The sequence below is a fragment of the Arvicanthis niloticus genome, chromosome 29 (assembly GCF_011762505.2).
Source record: "Arvicanthis niloticus isolate mArvNil1 chromosome 29, mArvNil1.pat.X, whole genome shotgun sequence".
NCBI lineage: Eukaryota > Metazoa > Chordata > Mammalia > Rodentia > Muridae > Arvicanthis > Arvicanthis niloticus.
Window position 1 is genome coordinate 17,840,679 of NC_133437.1, and position 22,163 is coordinate 17,862,841.

General features: G+C 45.0%; 1 protein-coding gene across 1 annotated transcript; it reads right to left on the reverse strand.

Moving 5' to 3' along the window:
- Window positions 1–712: 712 nt before the first annotated feature.
- Bhmt (betaine--homocysteine S-methyltransferase) lies at window positions 713–21,368 on the reverse strand. The gene is made up of 8 exons (XM_076927156.1): window positions 21,133–21,368; window positions 16,927–17,059; window positions 10,837–10,955; window positions 9,073–9,264; window positions 8,418–8,565; window positions 4,953–5,135; window positions 3,707–3,935; window positions 713–1,489 (listed from the first exon to the last, which is right to left on the reverse strand). The coding sequence occupies exons 1-8, from the start codon at window positions 21,163–21,165 to the stop codon at window positions 1,303–1,305; spliced, it is 1,224 nt and encodes a 407-aa protein (XP_076783271.1). The 5' UTR covers window positions 21,166–21,368; the 3' UTR covers window positions 713–1,302.
- Between the last annotated feature and the right edge of the window lie 795 nt (window positions 21,369–22,163).

A 22,163-nucleotide genomic window follows, 5' to 3' on the forward strand; every position in this document is an offset into this window, starting at 1 on the left:
CTCAGCCATACAGGCAGAGGCTGTTCTCGGAGCATAGCTGGGATCTCGGGAAAGTGTTAGCTGGCCTTAGAGGCTGACTAGATGGCTAGCCCCAGAGCCTAGCCGGAGCAAGCATGTTTCTAAAATTACACACAACACCACTGCTCTAAAAAACCCTGCCAAATATAACCACCACACTCAGCTACATGTATGTATGTATGTATGTATGTATGTATGTATGTATTATGTTTGTTTGTTTTTAAGCTACCAAAGTGATAAGCCCACTGCTTCACACCTAGCTGGTTCACCGAAGCACTTGAGTGGGTCCAGTTTTGAGCAGCATAAAGAGGGTAACCTTCTACTCCTGTCATCCCTCCCCCAGCCTCCCAGCATGCCTATGTGTCTCGTGGTCAGAGTGAGTCTGGGAACAGAGAGAACGCTGGGATTCTCAGAACGGGACTCCGTGGTCTGAATATTTAACAACTAGTCCTATATGACTAATTTCCTATAAGAATACATTTGCCAGCCGGGCAGTGGTGGCGCACGCCTTTAGTCCCAGCACTTGGGAGGCAGAGGCAGGTGGATTTCTGAGTTCGAGGCCAGCCTGGTCTACAGAGTGAGTTCCAGGACAGCCAGGGCTACAGAGAGAAACCCTGTCTTGAAAAACAAAAAACAACAACAACAAAAAAATTGCCACAGCAATAATCAAGACCATTAATGGGCCACAAAATAATTATCTTGAAGGTTTTCAACCAGCATGATTTTATTAATGAGATAGAACCTAAGCAGACAGAACAGAAAATTCCAGAATTGATTCGTTATTTCTTCCTTGTGGTTATATGTTAAGTTTTGCAGGGCTGGTGCATATAATGCTTCTATCTAAGGGTCATGCTCAAAAGATCTTGGGAGTCACTGCCAGAAGCATCTTAGATAAAGTTGGTTGCTGTGTCATTTATGATACGGTCCCTGAGTAGTTACTATGTCACTTATGGTGGTCTGTGTCCTAGCCTACCTGAAGTGGGATTGACATCCAGGTGACTTTCTCTTTGCTGCAGTGACTTCTGTATGCCTGTTACATGGCAGGTACTTAGGAAATCTGTTTTGATTTACTGTGGACTTTTCCTTTCTTTGCTTCTAAGTACATTTCTGAAACATCGTTTTGTAAGTGTAAAACACTATTTGTGATTCTATTTTGTCTAACTAGTGCTAGTCATAGGTGTAAGCTGGCCTTAACATAAACACTCACTTCTAGCCACTTTTCCCTCCCGGGTACATGCTGTGGCCCAGGCATGGAAGAATTTGCTCCAAACCATTGCCCCGTGGCTACTGTGCAGATTTGAATTTTTGTTTTTCGAAGAGCTCTCTCAGCTGCTGCTCACTCGTGGCCTCCTTCTGCTGCATCAGCTCAGCTGTCCCTTTGGTCACTCCCCAAGCATCTGGCTTGGACATCGAAGGGTTGTATGGCCTGCCAGAAGCTATTCGGAGATTCTGCCAGTATTCCTTTCTGGCCCTGTGGAAACAAAACACACATCTGGATCCACAATACATCCACAGCAAACACCAGGATCCCCAGAACACCCTCAGAGCCTTTATGAGTCTCAGAAAGTCTGGCTATGAATATGTGCCTGTCAGTCCAGACTGAGGCATTTCACCACTTAAACCTTTAGGTCTTTTTTGAACCCAACCATAGAGACTTAAAGCCTAAAATGTAGAATCAGGATATCTTCTATCTAGTATATACAACCTTTCTGTCCTAGTGTCCAGATCACATTTTAAAATCTTGTATTAGCTGGGTGGTGGTGGTGCACACTTTTAATCTCAGCCCTTGGGAGGCAGAGGCCGGCAGAGATCTGTGAGTTGAGGCCAGCCTGGTCTACAGAGTGAGTTTCAGGACAGCCAGGACTACACAGAGATGTATTAGTTGTGGGAATCGTGTGCTTCCCTGTGGTGCTCTCGTGTGTGTGTGTGTGTGTGTGTGTGTGTGTGTGTGTGTGTGTGTGTGACTGACATACATTGATTGCACCCACCCCTTCTGTTCTTCTGCCACTCTCTCCCTGCACCCACATCTGAACTTGTCTGGAGACAAGCTGCCTCCCCCCCCCCCCCGCCCCCCATGGCTGGATGTTGCCTCCATCCTTTGTTCTACTGTCATGGTTTCCTGCTTCAGGCCTCATCCGGTCTGGTGGCCCATTTAGAAAGCATCTACACTAGCTATTACATTTGCTAGACTCCTGAAAACCTCACCTTGCCCCAAGCTCCCCATCACCTTGGGAATGACGTCACACACCAGCGAGCACACTGATGATAGTGGACCTACCCCTGCTAGTCCTGGTGTCTGCTTTCTATGAAATTGTCTCCACTCTCAGACATATGCCCCTCCTTCCCCCCCTCCTTCTTTCCCTCCCTCCCTCCCTGTCCCCCCCCCCCCCCCCCCCCCACCTCTTAGTGCCTCCCATCAGGCTGCCTTTTGTCTGGCAGTGTAACTCATCCTTCAGACTTGAGCTCTGGCCGCAGCTTCCGAAGGCTTTCTTCACGAGCCCCCTTCTGCCTTGTGCTGCCGTGGACCATGAACTCAGAGCCCGAGCTGCTGCACATCTCTCTGTACGGAACTTACCGTGTCATTTGAAGTTCCTTGTTTATTTCTCTGTCTTTTGGGTTAACTCTTTGGGGACTGGGGCTCCCATCCTTCAAGAATGCCTTTTCTAAGACATTGTCCTAGTTGACAGAGTCATTTCTTCACTTCTCACAGGCTGTCACAGTGTAGTATAATGACTTTATCTTTCTCCCGTGGCTTTTTCCTTCTTATTCTAAGTCTATGTCCCATGTAGACCATGCTGGACTCAAACTCACTACATAGCTGAGGCTGGCCTTGAACTCTCTTGTTTTCTCCTTCCCACCCACTCTGTGCTGGAATTACAAGTGTGGAACATCATGCCAAGCATTGATTTTCTGAGCCATTACTCCCCGTGAGACCCTTCAAAAACCCAGAAATCAGAGGTGACCCTCGAAGCCAGAGATCAGAGGCTCCCAATTGTTGGTGCCTAGCCCAGTTCCAGACTTATTCCCTTGTTCATCTCCCTATTGGAATGTGAGATATGAGGAGAGATCTTGCCTGTCATACCATGACCTCATTCCCAGCTCTGAAAATTGTGATGCAAAAACTCTTAGCATTAATATAAATTATTAATACAAAGCTATACTCAATTTCTGATTTTTTAAAATGCCTCTGGGAGCTAATTTCTCAAACTTTGATATGTATCATGAAACCACTCTCCCATTAACTGCCCCAGGCCTGAGTTATACTCAGCTCTTTTTGTTTGTTTGTTTGTTTGTTTAGACAGGGTTTCTCTGTGTAGCCGTGGCTGTCCTGGAACTCACTCGGTAGATCAGGCTGGCCTTGAACTCAGAGATCTGCCTATCCCCACTTCCCTACTGTTGGGATTTAAGGCACATGCCACCATGCCCAGCTTCACTCTTTAAAATTCAGCATTAGTGGACACCACGTGGTCGGCGTCTTACTGGCACACAGACTCACGCTTGCTTGCTATTTAAATTGCAATCTGTCTTAAACCTTCTCCATAAGTCATCTGGGAAGATGCTTGATAAACAGCTCTGGGGGAAACTGTGGCGGAGGAGCTGGACCATCCTCTTCACACAGGCAACGGAAAGGGGCCTTTGGTGGCCTCATGTGGAACTGGAGACACATCAGGAGTTGGGAGGTACTGACCTCGCTCTGATCCAGGGTTTGGTGTGCATGTCCAAACCACTTCCCCAGCTGCCATGTTTTTCTGAAGCTGGTGGCAAAAACCCCCTTTCTGGGGCCAGCTCCTCTGCGATCGCCCTGATGTGGTAGGGCTCGAATCCGCAGCAGCCGCCGATGTACCTGACCCCCAGGTTGTAGGCCTCTCTGGCGTATTTTTGAATATCCCACCTGGTGGCAACCCTGGGTTCCAATCCTGGAATAAATAATGTTATATCTGAGTTCTTTTTATGTAAAAAAAAATATTTGAAAAACAAAGGGCTGGAGAGATAGCTAAATGAATAAGATCACTTGTTGCTCAGGCATGAGGACCTGGGTTGGGACCATGTTGGGCAGCTCACAAATAACAGTCTATAGCTTCAGCTCCAAATGTGCGTGCGTGCGTGCACGCACGTGCACATATATGAGTGTACACACACACACACACACACACACACACACACACACACACACATATAATTAAAAGTAAATCTTTGGACTGGAGATATGGCTCAGTGGTTAAGAACATTGACTGTTCTTCCAGAGGCCCTGAGTTCAATTCCCAGCAACCACATAGTGGTTCACAACCATCTGTAATGGGATCTGATGCCCTCTTCTGGTGTGTCTGAAGACAGCTACAGTGTACTCATATAAATGAAATAAATAAATCTTAAAAAAAAAAAAACTTTAAGAAAGGTAGAAAGTGAGACAGCAGGATATTTGATGCCCTCCTCTGGTCTCCACATGTAAATACATGAATACACATAAACACACATGTGTATATACACACATACACACACACATGCACACATAATTAACATAAAAATTCTTAAGAGGGAGTAGGGCTTTGGAAGTAATTAATTTAAGCTTATTTTTGTGATTAAAATAATAAAAAATAGGGATGAAAGAATATTTCCTAAGGTCACACCAGGAAGAGCTCTCTACCCACCACACACACCACAGAGGACAGCTTTTCATCACCTCTAAGGCAGGAGTCACTGGTTGTCCCCTCTGGTTTCACACTTAAATTCATGGTTGTTGTCCCCTTAGTGGTTCTATTTGTCCTTCCACTGCCTAATAAAAGGAGTTTTGGCTGCAGGGACAGAAACTAGGGGACAAGAGATGACATGCACAGGTATTTTTCTCCCACGACAAAATCTCTCTGGCTATATAAATTCATTTGAAGTTTCTCAAGCAAAGATATTGAGACAATTTATAAAAAGGTCTGTCTTACCAAAGGGGAATTCTGGGAGATCAATAAATCCCTGTTTGCCACAGTCAGGGGTGTGGTAGGCCAGGGGCTGGCTCATCAAGTAAGCTTTCAACCGAGCAGCCTCCAAACCCTCCTTCATGAGCTTCACAGTCTGCAAGCTGATGCTGGGGTCGAAGTGGCAGTTCACACCGACAATGGAGGCGCCTGGAAATGAGGGGGCGTGTTAGTGTGGCGGAGACACCAGATTCTGGCAGGTTCCACGATCCTGTCTCCATCGGAAGCTTGTACTCAGCGAGAATTGAACGACAGCGTTTGGTCTTCGCAGACCCCCTGTCATTGTGAGGAAGAACGGTTCAGAGCAGCCAGGAAATGTTTTCTGACAAAAGTGTTTGGAAGAGTCTGGTATAATTGAAGTGTCACTTAAGCACATTGCACTGTCCATCTTTTTTTTTTTTTTTTTTTTTAAATTATTAGAGGCTTTTTTCCCTCCTCTAAGTTTCAGCAGTCAGTTTTTCATTGTGTGGCATTATGTGGCAAGCACTATGATTTTTCAACGCTCCTACCGGCTAGATTGGCCCTGTGTTTAATATTATGCTGGTCGTCTGAGCCCAGAATAAATGTGCCCTCTCACCAGGCATGTCTAATAAGTTCACAAAGGTTTCGTGGGCACAGCAGCAGAAAGTCATTTAGGGAAGGTTGGGTTTTTTGTTTGTTTGTTTTTAATCTGTTATTGAAAAAAAAAAATTGTGACTAGGATTAGTGGTTTGAAAAAAAAAAAAAAGATTCGCCAGGCGGTGGTGGCGCACGCCTTTAATCCCAGCACTTGGGAGGCAGAGGCAGGTGGATTTCTGAGGTCGAGGCCAGCCTGCTCTACAGAGTGAGTTTCAGGTCAGCCAAGGGCTATACAGGGATATACAAGGCGATACAAGGCTATACCCTGTCTCGAAAAACAAAAAAAAAAAAAAAAAAAAAGAAAAGAAAAGAAAGAAAGAAAGAAAGAAAGAAAGAAAAAAAAAGATTCTCAAAAAACTCCTCTAACTTGAGGTGACTAATCTTTTTAACACCTATCAATCATGTGGATAAAATGCTCATAATTTTATCATGTGGATAAAATGTGTGTCAGCCTCCCAGACCAGAACTGCACAGAGCTGTCACCTTCATGTGTTCTTCTGAAATGTGTTGTTGTGGTGTTTGATCTAATGAGACAAAATATGTTTTAGATGTCTCATTAAAAAAAAAAAAGATATTTGCAGTCATTATGTCCTTAACTGTGTCTGGAACCAGGATAACCAATTGTGACAGTCATTAGGTCTGGTTTTAGAAGTTTTGTCATCCAGTAGATTTGGAAGGACAGGATGCTGCTAACAGTTCCACCCTCTCAAAATGAGGGATTCCCAAATAGTGCTGCTCTTTCTTCTTTTTGAACTTAAGAACTTTCAGTAAAGGGTTGGGGAAGATGGTGCCAACCTGCTGGCATTACCTTGCAAGCCTATGAGCACGGCACTAGGTGTCTGTCTAGGTGTGATGGAGACAGGCCAATCCCAGCAGCTGGCTGGCCATCTGCCTAACCTGATAGACTTCAGGTTCTGTGAGAGAGATCCTACCTCCATTTAGCTAATAACATCACTTGGAGTTGTTGTGGGACTAAGTCTCTCCCTGTAGTCCAGGCTGATCTCAAACCATAATCAATCCCCCTGCTTCAGCATGGAGGGTTACAGGTGTAGACCACACCCATTCGCATCTGGATCTTGACCTTTTGACTTTGATTTTGAATGTGGAGCACCCATAGCTCCTTTTTCTTTGCTTAATTGTAATTCTACTGATTAGTTCATTAGATATTGGCTATTTATTAGATACGTGATAGACGTAAGGTTCCCTGTAAGAGGAAATAGAAATAGGATTTGATCTCTGACATCACAGACTTTACATTTTAGCTCAGGCCCATGAAATAAGGTTTTATGATGAATTATGCTGGTAGTGGCTATTTTTCACATCTCCTTCTTGTATAACAAGATACAAAAACATACCAAAGACTCTGCTAAGTCTACAGTGGCGATCCATGCACGAGTAAGTTTAGTGTGGCGTCATCTAAATACATCTGACCCATCAACAATCTTACAGATGGAAAAATGCCACCTGAAGATATTCCACGTGAGAAGTGTAACTATAAAGTGATATGTTTGTTTTAGAGGCCAGGGATGCTCACATCAGATTCATGGAGGTAGAATTCAGGTTAAGCATCAGAAGATGGACTCGGCCTATTAGACAGGTTACGGTATTAAGGATCTGTGATGTGCACTGTTCTAGAGACAGAATGCTCAAGGCTGAGCCAAGTAGACCCAGTCTTTACCTTCATGGATGTTTAATCTAGTGAGTGTGATTTTAAACAGATAAGTGATGTAAATGAGGCTACTTATGAAGACTTTTTGTATCCTGGAGCACAGGATACAAAAGGCCAGCAGGATGATGGGAAAGAGTTACCTGTGGGCCCAGCCCACCTACCAATTACCACAGCAAATGATGGGCTCCCCACTAATCTTGAAGATAACTTATCCCCTCTCATTGTACAGTTCCCATAAAAATTAGAATTATACAATTTTCTCCTAAATACAAATATTTGTTACTGTTAATGGCAAGTATGAAAAAGACTTTTTTTTATGGAAAATCAAGAGGTGGGTAAGAACCATAAATTAAACAAATGGCCAAAGTGTCTCTAGTTCACTGAGTGCGTCCCCTCCTCCTCTGACACTGAGTTATAACTTGGATTTAAAATGCAACAGTTTAGAAAACAGCCTCTGACTTTCCCCTAATTGAAATGAAGCCCAATGTTAGGAGCAGAAATTGGATAAAAAGATATATTAGGTGGTCAGTATTTCATATCAAAGTTTCTTTTGATTTATTATACCAATTACATGAAGCCAAGCAAGCTAGCCGCTATGAGAAAGGGAAACCTTTGGCAAAGAGACAACTAACTTTGAAGTTATTAATGTTTAAAGAGCCTCGACTTGAGACGTGTTTAAATAAAACACAATTTCTCCTAACATTTCTGTTGCCTTACCCAAGCATTCTTGTTTCTAAGCATTAAGCCTCTAGCATACGTCTAACTACCCTGTCAAAAGGCGGCCGTGCAGATGTGGCTTGGGGATTCAAGAATGATATTTTACTCTTCCTTAAAAACATACATTTATAGGGAGACGGCTAAGTGGGACCCTGTCCTAAGGAATCAGGTGATAGCTAGAGGGAGACACCAGATGTTTACCCCAGACCTCCACATGTGCACGCAGATGCTACACATACCCCTCCCATTCACACGCATGAACATGTATATCCCTCCACATGTTTACAAAATAAATTTGTGGTTTTTTTTCTATGTATCTTTTTCTTGGTGTTTACCAGAATACGTATTGATTCCAGGAACAGTGTGTGCTTCCTTTGTGTTATTTTAAACACTTCACCAGTGGCAAACTGAAGGAAATCTATCATTACCTGCTTTCACCAGACGCACTGCACACTCTCCCGGGGACACGCCATGCAGATCTCCCTCAGGCCCGATGCACATGGTAGCCGCTACAGGCTTGCCGGAGGTTTTTAAGGCTTCCACCGCCCAAACGGCTTCTTCAACATGTTCGAAATACTGAAATAAGTGAAGGGCAGAACACTGTTCACCATAGTTTCCACAAAGTGATAAGAATACCATCCTATTATTATTTGAGGAACTGGATAGTAATAACTCAGTTTCTAAGCATTTTTTGACACAGAATAGAAGGAAGCGACAGTTTCTTAGTGTGAATAGAAGAAGACAAAGGTTTGAAAACTGCTGTGTTAGCCGGGCGGTGGTGGTGCATGCCTTTGATCCCAGCACTTGGGAGGCAGAGGCAGGTGGATTTCTGAGTTCGAGGCCAGCCTGGTCTACAGAGTGAGTTCCAGGACAGCCAGGACTACACAGAGAAACCCTGTCTCGAAAAACCAAAAAAAAAGAAAAAAAAGAAAACTGCTGTGTTAGGTGAGCTGAGTCAGAGTTTGCAGAAGTCTTAGATAGAAAAAGATCTGCAAAGCTAAATAGATATTGTTGCTCCTTGTTGAGACCCTATGTTGGCCTCCTGAGAGTAAGGGTTCTGATGAATGGATCCTTCGTGCTCACCTCTGCAATGAGGAAGTCCACATTCTTCTTCATGAAGACCTCTAGCTGTTGGTGAAATATCTTTTTAACTTCCATCTCGCTCTTGCAGCTAAGGTATGAGGGTGTCTGGCTCACGCCTCCTGCAACCAAAGCATCTCCTTCTTCAGCCACTTGCCGTGCAATGTCACAAGCAGCTTCGTTGACCTTCTGCCCCTAAAGTGAGTAGGTGGGGGACATGTCTAAATTTACACATAACATTGGAAAAGCAAATTATTAGTTACATGCCCGCCTCTCAACTGTGTTTTTAAAGACATTGTTTTTATCCCAGGAAGCAAGGGTTATGTGGCTCAATGGTTGATCAAGTCTAGCAGTGGGTAAAACCACACACCTACCATGAAAGCAACAAGTGCAGGAGTAATGTCTAGGCCACAGCATGTTGCCAAAAATCTGTGAGAGGATAATGGTTTCTACACGAAAAAGACTAATCTGGAATTCTCTGGTACCAACTTGCACTTAGATCAGTACCCAGCAAATAATTTCGGTGACAAGGGACAATAGCTTTTACAACTAATAAAACTAAAATTCAGTTAGGATGATGACCAAACCCATGACTTCTGTGCACTGCTCCCATGATAAATGCCGGCCTGGTAAGGAGCATGCTAATCCTTTAGACATTTAAGATTGAGCTAGCCTGGAGGATGGCGTTTCTGTTTGTGTTTGTTTTGAAGTGGAATCTCATTTAGTCCAGGCTGTACTTAAACTCCAGATTCTCCTGCCTTCATCACCCAGGTGCTGAGATCACAGCATGCACAACCCAGGCCAGCTTGTCTTTGTGCTGAGATGGTCTCATTTTTGTTGCCTTTAACTCCTGGGCTCAAGGATCCTCTTACCTCAGTCTCTTGAGTGGCTAGGAGCATACAGGGGGCCAACAAGCCTGCCTGGTCTGGGGTGTAGCTTGTGGGGAGGGCTCTTGCTTAGCATGTGTGAGGTACTGAGTTCTACCCTTAACATTGCAAACAACAACAACAACAAAAAGCCATCTTTAAAAAACAAAGCAAAAGCCAGGTGGTGGTGGCGCCCGCCTTTAATCCCAGCATTTGGGAGGCAGAGGCAGGTGGATTTCTGAGTTCGAGGCCAGCCTGGTCTACAGAGTGAGTTCCAGGACAGCCAGGGCTACACAGAGAAACCCTGTCTCGAAAAACCAAAAACCAAAACAAAACAAAACCAAAGCAAAGTAAACCTACTACCATCCCCAATCCCCCAAACAAAACAAACAAACAAAACCCGAGAACACCCAGCACCACAGATCATTTAGACATGGAATTTTAGAATTCCTAGTCCATTTTAGATATGACATAACCTCAGCCTTGATGGGCAAGTGATTGGCAATGGTAGGAGCGTACTGCAGCTGAATTGTTTGGCTTGCTGCCCCTGTACTCTGCATGCCTTTGGCGCCAGCACTTGGGAGGCAGAGGCAGGCAGATCTCAGTGAGTTCCAGGTCAGCCGAGCTGCATAATAAGAGCTTCTCTCAAAAACGTAGGGAGATGTATGGGCTTGCAAAGATGCCACTTTGCTTAGCAATGTAAGAGCAGACAGGACTCGCTGGTACCCGTCTTTAATCTGTTTCACCGATGCATTCCTGTTCCTGTTAAAGAGTGCCCCTCAAACCCAAGTCCCATGTCTCTTATTCTGGTAAAAGAACAAAGCTGCAGCTTTCTTCTGTGGGAACTTGGGTGGTGAAGTGTCTGTGATGCCCTTCACAAGCCTTGGTGGGCGGTACTCACAGAAATCTTCTCCGCCACGTAGTTTCCTCTGTTTTCCAGCTTGTCTTCACTTGCATAGAAAGTGAAGGTCTGCATGACGTTTGATCCAGCTCTGAGGAACTCCCGATGAAGCTGGCGAACTGAGAGAGTGCACAAGCAAAGCTATGATTTCACTCATTCACCAAACTGCAACATTGTCAAGAGGCTTGGGGGTTAACAAACACCAAAAGGCTGGTCCAGCTGCTCGTCATTTGCATATCTGGGTCTGAGGAGGAGAAAATCTGGGTCTCCTGGAACCTTCCTCAAACCTGACACAGCTGGGTAGTTAGAGAGGAGAAGGCTCATGGTGTTGTATTTGCCCCCATGTTCTTGATTTAGTTTGTTCACTCTGGAAGGCACTAGCAGGAGGGGGCACAATCTGGTGTCTTGTCCTTGGGAAAACTCACGATCCACGCAAGGATACCTGACCAACTCGATGTGTGTGTGGATGGGCCCTGCGTGAGATGCTCTCTACCATGGGACGAGAAGTCATTGGGCTGCAAGTTAAAGAATTCCCGGTTCTCACTGGGCAGAGGTGAGGAAGAGCAGTCCCTGTAGTGGGACAGCCTCAGCAAACACAAAGATGTTGAAGAGATGTTGGAGAAGTGGCAGGAGATACAGTTGGAAAGGGCAGCTTAGAGCTGAGGACAAATGGCCTACCAGCCTGGTACCCACAGATCATGCTCTGGATCTAAGGTGGTAGCTGGGACTAACCCAGTGGTTTTTTGTTTGTTTGTTTGTTTGTTTTTTATTTTTTAAACTTATTCACTTTACATCCTGCTCCCTGCCCAGCTCCCAGTAACCCCCTCCTACAATCCTCCCCCATTTCCCCTCTTAACCTAGCGTTTTTTTGAAAGAGGTTTCTGTTTGCTTGTTTTATTGAGAAAGGGTCTTGTGGCAGTTTGACTGAGAATGTCCCCCACAGTCTCATGTTTGAATACCTGATTTCCAGTCAGTGGAACTGCTCAGGAAGGGTTGAGAAGTGTGGCGTTGTTGAAGGGAGTGGGAGTTCACTTTGCCTCCTCCTTATGATATGTGAGCCCCCAGCTGCCGCTCCAGCTTACCTGCCACCATGCCTTCCCTCTGCCGGCATGGACTCTAACCCTCTGAAATCGGAAGCCTAATTAAACACTTTCTTTTATAAGCTGCCTTGATCGTGGCATTTTGTCACAGTAATAAAAAAAAAAAATAACTAAGACAGGTAGGTTGCTTGTAAGCTAAGCTATCCTCAGACTTGTTATGTAGCCAAAGATGGCCTCCAACTGATCCTCCTGCCTCTGTTTCTCAAGTACTGGGATTACAGTGGTAAATGAGTATACTCCAGCATCTAAAGATAACTCTGGGTGTTGATAGGTCAGTGGTTATGAACACTAGCTGACCTTACAAAGGACCTGTGTGTGATTCCCAGAACCCATACCAGGAAGTTACAATCACTTGTCACTTTGTTCCAGGGATTCTGATGACCTCTCCTGGCCTCCCAGGATACCTCTTCACTTCACATATATAATTAATAAATTAGAGAGAGAGAGAGAGAGAGAGAGAGAGAGAGAGAGAGAGAGAGAGAGAGAGAAAGTGAGAGAGAATGAGAGAGAGAAAGTGAGAGAGAGAGAATGAGAGAGAGAGAGAGAGAGAGAGAGAAAGAGAGAGAGAGGAAAAGTGAGAGAGAGAATGAGAGAGAGAAAGTGAGAGAGAGAGAGAATGAGAGAGAGAGGGAAAGTGAGAGAATGAGAGTGAGAGAATGAGAGAGAGAGAGAGAGAATATGTTCAATAAAATAAGAATTGGAACACTGTTTCCAACATTAAGCCCTCATGACTGTGAAAGAAGTGTGCGCTTCCCATATTGTCACTGAAAGAGCAACACTCAGCTCTGAAGTTTTGCCTCCAGCCCTATGGTGCTCATCAAGTCCCCTGCCTGCTTTTCCAGAAATGATGGATTTGAGGGTGGGTAGACCCCACAGATATCCTAGCTCGCTTGGGCTGGGATTCAGGCATCACTTTTTGTCTTCTGTTTTTGCCCTTTTGAAGTTCCCTGATTGGTTCTTATTTTCAGCCTTTGCTGAGAACTGTCACACGCTAAGACAGATGGAAACACTCATCTTATAAAATGAGAAACTTGGTGTTTGTTTTTTCAGGGGAATTAGCCAGGCAAAGGAAGGAACCAGCAATCCTGGCAAGCTCTGCAATGTGTGCTGAAATGTCAGAGGCCTATAAATCCCAGTCCAGGGCAGTTATGTCAGAGACCTGGAAAGTAGCTGGGATGCTGGAAATAAAGGCGAAGGCTGAGCTGTACCTATGCTTCTGTGGAGTGCCTAGAACTCAGACAGAAGCCAGTGTTTTTGTTTTTAAATGGATGGACAGGCAAGGGGGGAAAAAGCTTCTGTATTTTAGAAAATACCTTCCCAGGCTTGAAGGCAGTGCAGTCCTTTCATGATTTTTCGTCTCTTTTAATCATGGAAACCTTAGCTCTCAGTGGGAAAGAAGCTTAAAACACACCACTAAGCTTTAAAGCTCGTTTTAATTAGCACAGGCATCAAATAAAACAACTCATGGGGAGGTCCTGCCTATCAAACAAACACAGAGCTGTTGGGGGTGGGGAGGAGTCTTAGGGTGGGTTTAGGAGTGCAGACTGGGATCCCAGGCACTAGGGTGGCATGGTTTATAATCCGAAAGTCCACCAAGGTCATCTATGGGTGGATTTCCAAAAGGCCCAGGAAACATCCAGAAGAGGAGACCTGTGTGCACATACACATGCTACAACAGAAAGTCTGTCTTTTCATAGAATTTTCCTAGGGGGCAACGATCCAAAAATAACTGGTGATATTGCTTTACTTTAAACTAATTTGTTTTTTTTTTTTCATTCTCTCTCTCTTTCTCTCTTTTTCTCTCCCGATCTTACTATGCAGTCCTAGAATTTACTATGCCAGCCCAGAACTCACAGAAATCCACCTGCCTCTGCCTCCCAAGTGCTGGGATTAAAGGCGTGCGCCACCACTGCCCAGGTGAGAAATCCAAGTTTTTGGAATTCCCAAAGCACATTCTACAACAACAGTTCTCAACCTTTCTCTTGCTGCGACCTTCATGTACAGTTCCTCATGATGTGGTGACCCCGACCATAAAATTGTTTTTGTTGCTACTTTTATGAATCACAATGTAAATATCCGTGTTTTTCAATGGTGTCAGGTGACCCCTCTGAAAGGGCCATTTGACCTCCCAAAGGGGTCAAGACCCACAGATTGAGAACTGTTCTACAAATTCAAAGACAATTCTCCAGTGACTCGAGTGTAAGTTGGCAGAAATATCACTCGGGAGCCAAATGTGGCCTGAACTAACACCAAAATATTAGTGTCAGTAGTCATATATATTGATGTTAAAAAGGGGCGGGGGTCTGGAGAGATGACTCAGTGGTTAAGAGCACTGACTGCTCTTCCAGAGGTCCTGAGTTCAATTCCCAGCAACCACATGGTGGCTCACAACCATCTACAATGGGATCTGATACCTTCTTTTGGTGTGTCTGAAGACAGCTACAACACACACACACACACACACACACACACACACACACACACACACACACATATAATTTAAAAAAAAAGATAAAATGAGGTTTGGGTGTTGTGGGTTCTGTAATCCCAACAGGAGGCTCAAGAGAAGGATCCTGAATTTCAGGCCAGCCTAGGCTCCATCTCAAAACTAAACAAATAAAGAAAACTTAATCTTGGGCTGAAGAAGTGACTTAGTACTAAAGCCCAAGCCTAGCATGTGTGAGGCCCTGAGTTCAATCCCCAGTATCGGGGCTGGGCCGGAGCATCAATGCATTTGACTAAGGGGGCAGTTTAGGGCCCAATGGGGGTACTGTGTGACATGCAGCACTATAGAAGGAGCCTTCTGCAGTCCTCATGTTTCTAGAAGCCACACCCACATTTGATCTTCATATGGTTTGCATGGGATCATGGGGGGGGGGGCATGCTAACAGCATCCACTCCTTTCTCAATCTCCTTCCAGCACTAAAAATTCAGGTCTTGCTCTGCTCACAAGAAATATTTCAGATCGAGTCCAGCTTGCAGGAAAGCTCTTCAGGGCCTCTGTCACTTCTGGCTACCGCTCAGTCAAACTTACAAAAAAAATTACCTGTAGACACAGTTTTATGTGCATAAAATATGTGCACAACCAATCACCCCTCCTTTCAGAGAACACAAGTATTTTGTTCTTTTCTTTTTGCACAGTGGGAAGGATTGAACTCAGGCCCTTGGGTATGTCAAGCAAGTATTCTAACACTTGGCTATATCCCCAGCCCTCAGCATCAATGTCTTATTTATTTATTTATTTATTTATTTCCCCCAAAAGGCAAACATAGCCACCATCCTGTAAGAGTGGTCCAGGAAAGATGTGTTACAGATCTGTCTTTTCTGACTCAGGCCGAGTCAACTGAGCCTGATAGAGGGGTGCTGGCAGAGTCAGACACCGTATGGTATTTCAGTCTGTGGCAGAAAAGAGTAGACCAAATGGTTCAGTGTCGTGGAGTTTCTGTTCATTCTTGAAAAGCATGCACCTCTCAGAGGAGTAAGCCAGAGCACATGCTTGGTGCCCAAACCAGCTCAAAGCAACACAATTATGATAAGAACACTGAGCGTTCCCACGCCAGGAATGAGTGCCCCACCCTCCCCCACTGATGGCTCCTGTCATGCTCTCAAGGTGACACAGTTAAAATGTTCACCTATGGTGAACTGTGGTGGCTGCCTCTGCAAGGGAGAGCGTTAATGGGGCCAGTTTCTCAGATGAATGCATGGGGTTTGGGGCCATGTTATATCTACTGTTGGGTACCATCAACAGAGCAGAGGGAGATAATGAGAGACTAAGGGTAAATTGTCCCCAGTTAAGGCAGAGTGTGGAAGCCAGGACGTCTAGGAAGGCTTGGGTACAGGCACATCTCCTGCATCTAGAAAGCAGAAAGAGCTGAGGATTTGGCTCTGGACAAAATTACACAGAAGCCAAGCTCCCAAAGGCCTGATGATCAACCAGACAGGCCTGCTCTGCTGAAGTTGGGGCACTGATTACCTCCAGACGGGGTGAAACATATGAGTAGATTCACCTAAGAACTCTCAGAACCCAGATCCCTCCCAGCATGCTCTGGGCTGAAGTATTAGAATTCCTCTATGTGCCTGCGTGCGTGCGTGCGTGCGTGCGTGCGTGCATGCGTACAAGCGGCGTGTGGGTGTGTGTGCGAGTATGCACGCTCCAGAGGTTGACATGGAGTGTATTTCTCACTTGCCTTTTACCTTGTTTTTTGAGACAGGGTATCTCATTGAACCTGAAGCTCACTGACTCCGCTAGACAGGCTAGACAGCAAGCCCAGGGATCCTCCCATCTCTGCCTCTCCAGTGTTTGAATTACAGGTATCCAGCTTTTTAATGTGGGCTGTGTGTGTGTGGAGGGGGATGGAATTCAGGTCTTCTTGCTTGAGGAGCAAGCCTGTTTTCAACAGAGACATTTCTCCAGTCCCAGATCCTCCTTTTTTTTTTTTTTTTTTTTAAAAAAAAAAAAAAGAGAGAGAGAAATACTTCCCTCTTGCTTGAGAATCTGCAAAGACCTCTGCTTGGAAGGAGGTGCCTTTGTTAGGTGTTTTGGGAATGTGGTGCATGGGATATGTATAGAGCAGGTAGATTCCTGACTGCAAGTAGGCCTGGGCTACAGCAGGGTGAACTGGACTAGTTATCAAATATACAGTGGAGGGACGGAATGTGATACCACAGATCCTAAAGTGTCTGAGAGAAGGACAGACACGTGGAGGACCGTAATTGGAGACTAAGCTGGTTAGAACAAAGGATGGAGAGTCTGGATGAGATGGGGGAGTGGAGAATTACAGAGAAGGAGCAGAAAGACAGGAAGAGAATGTCAAAGGAGCTTGCTATCTGCCCACCGTAGAAGGAAGTCTTTGTACTGAGGGTTGGCAGTGCCCAGGGCCAACACCAGGGATGGAAAACATTGCAGACATGAATCCATCTCATAGTTTACTCTCACAGTTCATTTGACACCGCACACATGATCATACTTTAGAACGGAGCGCACACCCACCTGCCTCAGGGTGCTCCACAGCAGCTTCCGGGGTCCAGGGTCCAGCCTTTACATAGCCCCTCTTTTCCAGGGAAAAGACAAATCCTCCATCTCCAATCACAACTTCTCCAGCATTTAAGCGTTCTAAGATCCCCTGATTTACAGACGAGGGAGAGAAAGGAGTTGAGTTTCAAAGACTAGTCCTATTTTTAGTGATTTTGCAAGTATATTCTTGAGAAGTATAATTTCTTTAGAACCCTTGGTGTGAGTGAAAGTTTCCACCTCCCGTGAGGCTGATTGGCTGATCGGAGCTTCAGTGATGGGGAGAGGTTGAGATGTTGCAAACCCAGAGCCAATCTCAGGACGTGTTTGAACCCCAGTGGCTCATAGTCTTCCTCTGTACATCTTTGTGACCAATAGGTTAAATCCTCTGGAATGTTCCACAGACCCCTGGTTTCCAACCAGCAAAAAAAGACTACGAATGCTGTCTGATGGTATCACCAAACTGTTATGACATAGGAACATGGAATTTGGAGTGACCTGAATTTGGTTCCTGAGCCCTCCCTAATCGCTCAGAGTGGCTCCTGAATAAACTGCCTCATCCCTTTGAAGTGATGTGTTTTTGCATCAACATCAGAAATGTACATATATATTTTATACATTAACTGATGGTAGAATGCACAGCCACTAGAAACTGGCACATTCATGTGTATGTGCTAGGTTTGTGGGTATGTGCAGAGCCTAGGTGTCTCAGTACACAGGGTAAATTATTGCCTGGTAGAGCACAGTGGAAAAGCACTTGCCTAGCATGCTTGAGGCACTGGGTTATAACCGAAGTAAAATAAAAAAAAAAAAAAAAAAAAAAAAAAAAAAAAAGAGCACATATTTTTTCATGTATACATAATGGAATAATTCAGCTCACATATACATCGAATAATGAGCAAATTAGAGCAATTAGGACTTCAGATTCCTTAATTGTTTATCATTAGATTCTTTTCCTCTGGTTCCTTATAAAATGCATGGTATGTTGTCACTATGGCCACTCTGATGAACCACATCCTTTTCCTCTTTTAGAAGTGCTGGAAAATTAGCCCGGGATCTTTTACACTCTAGGCAAGCAGTCTACCTCTGAGATGCATCATGGGTGGCACATGTTCTTAAAGGGCAACAGTTGGTATTCTTACTCTATCAATAACCTAGAGAGAGGTTTAGCACTGTCAGAGTCTGGGGTAGCATAGAATGCTGTATGGTATTTTGAAGACTAAGAAGCCGTGAGCCACCTGGTACACGATAGAACAGAGGTGGCCAAATCACTTACGGGCTTCCGTTCTTGGCACGCTCGGCCATAACAGATCTGTCATGCACCCACCCAGGAGTTTGTAAGAATGTACACCCTGTACCCCGTGTCAAGATCAGGCACAGCATTCACCAGATGACTTCCAGCCGCTCTCCACAGCTACTCCATTTTAGTGCTGCAGAACGATTGCCACTGTGCTCAGGTGCGAGAGAGGAATTTTGAATTGTGAATTGGAAAGGGGTTTTTATAGAATCGAAAGTAATTTACTAGTACAACTGTTTCTGCAGTTTCTAAGAATCACGAACTTTAAATTAAACATACTGGATTTTCAAGTTCTCTCTCTCTCTCTGTCTCTGATTTTAGAAATGGGAAATTAAAGCCCGGAGTCTCTGCATAATTTATTCAAGGTCCTAATGACTCTCTCATCCTTAAGTGGATTTTAGATTTGATTTCAAATAGAGGTGGGGGAGGGCGAGACAGCTCTGAAAAAGAGAGAGAATAATTCTGGGGGACACTTTGGAGTATGCATGCTGTAGGTCTCACATTTTCTTCCTAGACTAGTGGATCTTTAGAAGAGAACACAGGCTACAGCCGGGCAGTGGTGGCGCACGCCTTTAATCCCAGCACTCCGGAGGCAGAGGCAGGCGGATTTCTGAGTTCGAGGCTAGCCTGGTCTACAGAGTGAGTTCCAGGACAGCCAGGACTACACAGAGAAACCCTGTCTCGAAAAACAAAAAAAAAAAAACAAAAAAAAAAAAAAAAAAAAAAAAAACCCAACCAACCAACCAACAAACAAACAAAAAACAAAAACAAAAAACACAGGCTACATAAACAGTATGAGGGACCACAGGCTTTAGCAGTAAAATTCCTCTGTGTCTCTGTAGAGCCTCCTTCATTTTAACTCTCCTCCTTCACAGCCCCACCCCACACCGTTATGATTGCCCGTGCCCAGAGAGAACCCATTGACATCTTCACCGTGGAACTGGAAATCCCATGAGGATGTATGCTCTCTGCTGCCAAGCCTGGAAGTCTGTGAGTTAATAAACAACTCTAAAGATACAGAATTGCTCGTGTGAATTTTGAAATCCAAATATATATCATGACTACATTAAAATTAAACATATATATACATATATATATATAAATTAACAAATATATGCATGTGATAGTGATATATAGCTATATATCATCTATAACATAAATACATATCACACAAACAATGGTCCCATAAATAAGCTATGACTCACTTCCAGTGGGAATAACTAGTGACATAGTGGCAGCTAACAATCTCATTGAACATGATTTCAAGATTTAGCACACAACATTTTAGCACAGCCAAGAATCCGATCTTTGGAAATAGGCCTGATGTTGTGGAGTGATTATGTCAGCACACACTTAGATTCTACTCGTTTTTAATTCCCTAGATCTCAGAGGGTTTTTTTTGTTTATAAATTAAACAGTGGGATGTGCTATCAAAGCTTAGGTTGTGTGTGTGTGTGTGTGTGTGTGAAAATTATTAAAAGAATTATGTAACATCAGCTTTTTTTTTTTTTTTTTTTTTTTTTCACAATGTAGCACTGTATCACCTAGGCTGGTCTTGAACTCCCATCCTCTTGCCTCTTTCTCCTGAGTGCTGGGATTTCATCCATGCCCCATCAGACCCTAGTAGAGAGGCTGGTGACATTTGTAAGCTTGAGTTTGGGAAGTGGATTAGGATCTATGGTTTTACAACTGGGACCAAACAGGTTTGTGTGTGTGTGTGTGTGTGTGTGTGTGTGTGTGTGTGTGTGTGTAAGATGAGCCATCTTTGCAGTCTTCACTATGAAGGGACATCATTGTGTAAATCTATTGACTGGCAGTAATTCAAACCTTACTTGAATCACATACCCTTCCCACACTGCCCACATGCTTTCTACCTCTGGGGCACAGTGTTTAAATTTTAACAGGATTAGCTTTCTTCCTCCATGGATGTCATGTCTCTTGAATTGGTATTTGTCCCTTTACAAACTGGGCACACCCAGGTGGTTTCCCAGCAGGGGAGTGAGTACTGAGGGTGGTAGTCAGCCAGCTCCATCAGTCTTCCAACCACCTCTTGGGGCCTTGTGTGGCTGGGCTTGACATCAGAGCCAAGTATATTACCTCTTCCGGGTCCATCCCTCCATTCCCTAACACAGAAGAAGGTCAGATTTGGTCTGAGCTCCTGGGTCCAGCAGGCATTTTGTTTTTTAGAATTCTTTGAGCAACCTTTCCTCAGTTTCTTAGAATCATTCTACTTTTCGTTTCTGAAACTGTATTTTGGGGACTCGTGTGAGGCATTTTTCTGTGGTAGTTGAAACCTATAACACTCCCCACAGTCCTATCCTCCTGGTGGCGCTAGCGTGGTGCTGGGTGAGAGGTGGCACAAGCCAGGAACTGTAAGGCAGTCAGTCAGACGTGCTCTGCAGCTGCCTGCCCATCCTGCACCAATACCCGGCAAGCTACCAGCCAGGGCCACCTCCCCCTGTGGGAAATTGCACTCCTGGGTCCCTGAGCAACTTCTCTGGGATATTTCTCTGGTCTTTAGGGTGCTGCACTCAGAAAGGGTTGAGTCAGATGGGCTGAAGCGGGCGCCCTGACATCTGAAGTGGCTACGAGGGTGCCTTGTGTCTAGAAGGCAATCGCCCCACAGATTCAGGGTACAACATGGTCCAAAGTGTAGTCCGGAGTGCAGGAGAGCCAGAGACCATGTAGAATGCACTATGTAGGAGAAGCCCCGGGTCAGACAAAAGTTCTGGGTGTCCCCTCTGACCTAAGGCTGCCAACTAGGAGGATGCTGGGCCACAGCCAGGCTCCAAGCACCCAGGCTCCAAGCACACCTCTGCGCGTGCTGACATTGGGGGTGCCCAGCTGATGGTATATTGAGAACGCCCTCGGGCTCCTTGCATACTCACTTTTTTGGCCTTCTTGCCGGTAACCGGTGCCATCTTTCCAGTACAGTGAGTGGTGCTGAACACAGTGGCGGACTGGAGGGAGCTGTCCTTAGCAAAGTCTGTGCTGCTCGGCCCGCTGCTGGTCTCTTTATACAGCAGCTAGGATTCCTCAGCCTTGGCCAGGTCCAAAACATGCCCTCGGGCAGGGAACACGCCCACCAGCCTTTGAATCAGGCCAGGGGCTAGCTGGGAAGCTGCCCTGCAGGAGGAGATGTCGAGATTGGTCTCCGAGATGGGTGGAAACGCGAAGTAAGATAAGAAGAAAAAAAAAATACTGAGGTCGCTGCTTGCTTGTCTGCACACTGCCCTTTGAGCGGTAGCAGGCCTCCGACCTTGATCCGGGGTCAGGTACTCATGACCCACTTAAGCTGCCAGACCAGGCCCCTAAGAATTCCACTCAGTGCCCAAATATTTGACAAAGGCGAAGGTACAAGATCATTGCATGAAGATGTGATGCCCGGCAAGAACTTCGCACAAAGTGTAAACTGCATGACCTACACCTGGCATAAGTAACACAAGCTTGGCCTTTGCAGAAGCGTTCGATGCCAATCCTCAAGTAGTGGGCTTGTTCTCAGTGACCTTACAGGCAGGCTTTGCAGTCTCTGGTAACCGTGGCTTCTCGTAGGAATACTGCACCATCTGACAAGCACAGAGTCTAACGAGTAAATGGCAAAATGGAAAAGACCCCCCCCCCCCCAAGACCTTACATCTCCACATGAAAAGCAAAAGCGAAGCAAACCTGAGAGAAACCGGAAGCAGCCTCGAGTGCAGTGGAGCGCAGCGATCTATTGATGTAAAAAGGTTACTGTATTTAACCTTTAGGTGATTTATGATAGTTCCCTAAATATTTAAAAAACTATAACATGATGATTTAAAAACACTAGAAATATCACTTACAAAAACTGTCCCACATAGTAGTAAATACTTAAAGACAGTGGGGTTTCAGAACCTTTTATCCAAATAAACATAGAAGGTTATTTTCCACGTGGAAC

Excerpts from the sequence above, each read along its gene's own strand:
- Bhmt (XM_076927156.1), bottom strand. The coding sequence starts at position 21,165 with ATGGCACCGGTTACCGGCAAGAAGGCCAAAAAA. Across the intron at positions 10,956-16,926 it reads TGTGGAGCACCCTGAGGCAG|TTCGCCAGCTTCATCGGGAG; the intron begins GTGGGTGTGCGC and ends GCACTCTCTCAG. Across the intron at positions 5,136-8,417 it reads AGTGCGTCTGGTGAAAGCAG|GCGCCTCCATTGTCGGTGTG; the intron begins GTAATGATAGAT and ends CCTCATTTCCAG.